This window comes from Cynara cardunculus, assembly GCF_001531365.2.
Source record: "Cynara cardunculus var. scolymus isolate 2C chromosome LG 14, CcrdV1, whole genome shotgun sequence".
NCBI classification, from domain to species: Eukaryota; Viridiplantae; Streptophyta; class Magnoliopsida; order Asterales; family Asteraceae; genus Cynara; species Cynara cardunculus.
Genome location: NC_037541.1, coordinates 11,862,932 through 11,868,755, shown reverse-complemented (window position 1 = coordinate 11,868,755; position 5,824 = coordinate 11,862,932). Strand labels below are relative to the sequence as shown.

General features: G+C 35.5%; 1 protein-coding gene across 1 annotated transcript; it reads left to right on the top strand.

Moving 5' to 3' along the window:
* The first annotated feature begins 1,949 nt into the window (after positions 1-1,949).
* LOC112526322 (receptor-like serine/threonine-protein kinase At2g45590) lies at positions 1,950-4,205 on the top strand. Its single transcript, XM_025136581.1, has one exon. It carries the CDS (start codon positions 1,992-1,994, stop codon positions 4,041-4,043), a length of 2,052 nt encoding a protein of 683 aa, XP_024992349.1. The 5' UTR covers positions 1,950-1,991; the 3' UTR covers positions 4,044-4,205.
* Positions 4,206-5,824: the final 1,619 nt, after the last annotated feature.

Sequence of the window (5,824 nt, the reverse complement as noted above, 5' to 3'; positions counted from 1 at the left end):
TTATAATAAAAAATTAATTTAAAGAAGTTACACAAAAAAAATAATTAATTTGATACTAATATTGATTTATTAATTTTTTAAAATTTTATGCTATTTTTAAATTTATATTTCATTAAAAAATAAAAACATTATCGTTTTTTCATAACCACATAAAATTATATTATATTTATATAGACAGAATAAAAACTAAAAATTAAAATGAAGATTTATCTCGTTATATTGTACGAGCATCCTTTTAATTTTATAATAAATGTCCATTTTTGAAAATAAGTTTTTATTTTCAAGGATAAAAGTTGTCATTTAATGATTTAAAAAGTATGACATGTTTCTTAAATTGTGTGCGATTTTTAGGACCGAGGGAATATTTAATTTAGAATAAACTATAAATTTCAACCCTGTGGATACCGATGTCCATGAGTTGGATTGAAGACATTTGAATAACTCAATTGAATTTTTGCAGTTTAAAAAATCTTAACTCAACCAAACTCAGACCAAAGTGCAACCCAACCCAACTCATACCGTATGGCGTATGGGTTGATCGGATTAGTTGGATTGGTACTGTGGTACATTAAAATATTATTCTAACCTTGAAGATGTTATTTCTTTACCCATAATTTCTTTTTTATCATCAAACATTTAATACAACTTATTCATACTTCTTACGTATATCACATTGAATTAATTTTCTCAATTTACATATATATGCTTACAATTACTGAACATATATACGAATGAGTTATATAGAGATGAGTAATAGATTGAAAATATGTATATATGAAAAGCGTACATGATAGTGTAACTGTCTAATGTATATATTAATATAACTCAACAATTATATTAAATCCAAGAAATAAAAATATCGGGTTCATCGAGTTGGATTCAAATAATAGTAACCCAATATCAACGGTTTGAAAATTTTACAACTCCATTAGACATCGAGTTGCTTCGGATTGATTTATTTCGCGTTGAGTTGATCGAGTTTTTGAGCACCCCTACCTGTGGGTATTGAAAAATAACACTTTTTTTCCTTCCATTTTTGAATAACGAGATAGTTATCATGCTTTGCAAAAGCATCAAGTTTGATTCATCTTGCTAACGATTGTTAAGAAATTCCGTTAAATGAGGGATATTTTCGTCTTTTTATCATTTTCTATTTGTTTTTTACCCGATCAAAACCACATGGACCAAATCTTAAAATTGGTTTTGATCGGATAAAAGGTTGAACATTAGGAACACTTATTTCGTTGCCTAAATTTCTTTTCCAAATTCAAGGATCCAAATTATTATGATAAAAATAATTCTAAAACTTCAAATCCATCACGCAAACTTATCTTACAGATTCTTCATCATCGATGGTGACTAAAACAATGAATTCAAATAAAAATACGACACTGATCTTAACCCTTAAATCAAAATCAGTTCAAAAAGTTTCATAACAAAATAGGATACTGATCATTACAACGACAGATACTTTTTTTTTTACAGTATTCCAAAAAATGCGATTAGAATGTGATTATATTATTTTTTTAAATGAAAAGAATCCTTACTTTTTAACCTTAAATAAATAAAATTTAATTAAAATTGAAGCTAAAAATTATAAAAAGAAAACATTTAATTATATTTAATTTTCTTTATTTTTCATATTTTTAACATTTTTTTATATTATTTAAAAAAAAAGAATATTTAACAGAAAAGGCCGTAAGCATGCAGACTACGCCGATACTCACCTACGAAAGAGGTTTAGTCAACCAACGATATGCCTACGTGTATTTATTCGGCTTTAATTTAATTAGTCGTTCACTTGTCACCGTCACCGCCCTGTTAATTTAACATTCCTCCCTCACTCCTCTGGTAAAACCTCACACTGGTTCAGCTCACCACCTGTGAAGAAGGCGATTTATCGGATAAGCTCTCTGTTCTAGAGAGAGAGAGAGAGAGATTTCTAGAGAGAGAAAGAGAGACTGATTTGAATCCTCAATCTGATTACAAAAATGTCTACGCTTCCACCGACGTTACCGGATTTTCCGACTACTTTGCCACCGCCGGCACCACCTTACACCCACCGTCATCGCCATGGATTTCCTGTCTTACATTCGGTACTTGCAGGAGTACTAGTGTTTTCACTTTTCATAGTTCTTGCAATTGCATACAGAAAACTTTCGCGAAAACGTACGGCTCCCTCGGATCTGAAGTCTCCTCTGCAACAGCCGCAGCAACAGCTGCAGCAGTTCTCGTACAATGTTCTCCGTCGTGCTACGTCGGCATTCGCTGCAACTAATAGGCTCGGGCAGGGAGGATTTGGTTCGGTTTACAAAGGCGCGCTTCCGTCCGGTAAGGAGATCGCCGTGAAGCTTATGAACGGTTCCGGATCGTTGCAAGGAGAGAGAGAGTTTCACAATGAGCTTTCCTTATCCACGCGGATCAACGGCGCGTGTGGTGCACATTCACGTCATGTTATTTCGGTTTTAGGATTCTCCTCCGATCAGAACCGGCGGCGCCGTAGGAAAATGTTGATTGTGTACGAGTATATGCAGAACGGTAGCTTACAAGACGCGTTGTTGTATCGTAAGTGTCCTGAGCTTATGGATTGGAAAATTAGGTTTATGATTTTACTAGACGTAGCTAAAGGTATCGAGTTTCTCCACTTTTCTTGCGATCCACCGATTGTTCATTGTGATATTAAGCCTTCTAATGTGTTACTAGACTGTAGTTTCAATGCGAAAGTAGCTGATTTCGGTCTGGCAAGAGTTTTAGGTGTAGATGAGAATGAGATTATTGAAAGTTTTCTCGAGTGCGGTGAAGAAGAAGGCGATCAAGAAACAGAAACAGCTGATGATAACAATACAGATGTTGAGAAAAAGAGAGAGAACATTGGTGATTATAGAGAAGAAAACAGGTCAGTGGCAGAGGAGACTGAGAGTGTGGCAACCGGAGAGGTTGTAGTGAATATGGATCCCTTATCACCGGAGAGCTGTTCTGTTACGATTGTGGATGTGGAGGCGCCGACTTCTGAGTATTTGGAAAGGGCAAGTGTGTCCGATCAGGTCAGTGTTGATAGCAGTAATCGGAGATTTTTGGGGAGAAAGAAGAGTGCAGGTGGTCCTGGAGGAGGTGGTTCAGGAAGGGATTGGTGGTGGAAACAGGACAGTTGTGGTGGTGATTCAGGGAGAGTGAAAGATTATGTAATGGAGTGGATTGGAAGCGAGATAAAGAAAGAGAGGCCCAAGAAAGATTGGCTCACTACTACAGATCCAATCTCAACAGAGCTTGAAGCCAGTACAACCAATGCACCCCAGAAAAAGCAGAAAAGGAAATCTGAAACCGAAAAGAAGAATCGGAAGCCGAGAGAATGGTGGAAAGAGGAGTTTTGTGACGAATTATCCAAGAAGAAGAAGAAGAAGAAGAAAAGGGGAAGTAACAATGGAGAAATGTGGTGGCAACATGATGAAGAATTTGTGCCACAAAAGAAAAAGAGTAAAAGTAGTAGTAAAGGAAGCATTGATTGGTGGTTAGAAGGTTTGAGTGGTGAATTCCGACACCGGAGAAGAAATAGCCAAGAATGTGCCGGTGGAGAAATCCCCAAAAGTGGTGGTATTAGCAGCACTCCTAGCATGAGGGGAACTGTTTGTTATATTGCCCCAGAGAAATGCGATGGTGGGCAGCTCTCCGAGAAGAGCGATGTATATAGTTACGGCGTTTTGCTACTGGTTTTGGTTTCCGGCCGAAGGCCACTGCAAGTAACAGCCTCTCCAATGTCCGAATTCGAAAGGGCTAATCTTATTTCATGGGCTAGGCAGTTAGCACGTAACGGGAAACTCTTAGATCTTGTTGATCCCAATATTCATTCACTGGATCAAGAACAAGCAATGCTCTGCATCACAACAGCGCTCCTATGTCTACAACGATCGCCTGTAAAGCGTCCTACAATGAGAGAGATTGTCGGAATGTTATCCGGCGAGGCTGAGCCACCTCATTTACCGTTCGAGTTCTCTCCATCACCGCCAACAAATTTTCCGTTCAAGTCCCGGAGAAAACCCGGGTGAGTTCATCACAAAGTTTTATTCTACTATCAATGATGGTAAAGCATGCATTCCTCTTTGTTAATCTTTACCAAAAAGAAAAAGAAACAAAGTATACAGGTTGCTTCGTTTGCAAACTCATCGACAATTTCTTGTTTTCTGAAACAAATTACAAATTAATTGCAATTGAACTTTTAGGAGAGAAGCATATGATTATGACAGAAACTTTCTTCCCAAGTGTGTGCCCCCACAAGTTGTTGAAATTGAGGGAATCCCAGGCATAAAGTTAAGTAGTAGTAGATGTCCAATGAACTTGTCTATGACTTTTATCCCAGTGGTTAGTTCAATAGCATGAATGACCCTTTTTCACTTTTCAATACCATATTCTCTTTGAATTGATTGCATTTAACTTTTTATGCATTGGGAATTTCTGGGGACCCATCTGTCACATTTACCTTTTTCTACTTGGCAACATACATACTTCACTCTCTTCCAAAGTAAATTTATTGTACCATCTTCTTAGTCTAGAAATAGAGTCTTTTCAATTGGACAATAGTAGCCATAACTTAGTTGTTAGACTTCATGGATCACATGGCTGTCAATACTAACTACAGAAACCACACCTTCACATTTGGGAGTATTTGGAATTGGAATTTGAGTCCTTTTTAATCGAGAGCGACAGGTTTAAAAAAACTTGGTTTTCTGCATAAAATTCTTCTTAAAAGTTTACTGAATAAATCATATTTTATATCAGTAAGCGAATTATCAAACAGTCATCTTAGCTGACCGAATAAGTTGTTAGTTATTAAGCTACCAACAAAAAGGCCCTAAATACCACTTGAAAATAGGATTTGAGGGTGGAATGTATGCAAACATAACAATCTAGAGTTGTGTACAAACATTATGTCCTGTTAGACCCGTCTGGACCGACCCATTAGAAAAGCGGATTTGGACAACTATTATCGAAAAAGGGTGGCCCTGTGTTGTACTATTGAAATCAGTGGACATACCTAAAAGACAGAAAAGAATTCCAGACAGGACATCCCAACTCGTTTATATCTATCTATCTATCTATATAATAATTATTATACTACTTTTCCGATTCAATAAATTTTAGAATCTAGACCCCCCCCCCTTAAAATATACTATATAGTATGTTTTAAGTTTCGATCTGGATTTTCATTACTCAAAAATCTCATACACCAAAACTTTGAAGGTAAGTAGAAGTTATGTTTTTATGTCTTACTCTAAGTCAAAAATAAAATTAATTTTATATAAGTTTTACTTTTGTAGATGTATAAGATTTTTGTTAGCATGTTAGCTTGTAAAAACGAGCCTTTGTTATAACATCAGGCTCATCAGACAAAGAAAAAAGGTCAGGTCTGATAAATATCTGACCTCTATGACTTTATCAAAGGATAGAACAATTATTTATATTAAGACCATTAATATTTGATATCTAAATAATCAAAAATATGAAAATAGGTTTGTTGGAATGTAACATCGAGAGGTTTAGAAAATAGAAAGTAGTAATTTTGTTTTGATGAATAAGGGAGAAATGGACTCTTTAACCAACTACTTGACCATTCCATTCCATTCCATCATTATTATATATGATAATATCTAAAAAACACAGATAAATCCCCAAAGCAAAGAAAAAAGTGCCACTTCTAGATGTTCATTAAACTTAAAGTAACCATCTTCTTCAACCAACAATATTTTCTTCCCTTCTTGCTTTTCTTCATAAAACAACTCATTATAACGGTTTAATTACCTTACTAAGTGAACATAATAAGGACCTTACC

Bases quoted from the DNA above. Each gene is read 5' to 3' on its own strand.
- LOC112526322 (XM_025136581.1), top strand. From the start codon at position 1,992: ATGTCTACGCTTCCACCGACGTTACCGGATTTTCCGACTACTTTGCCA.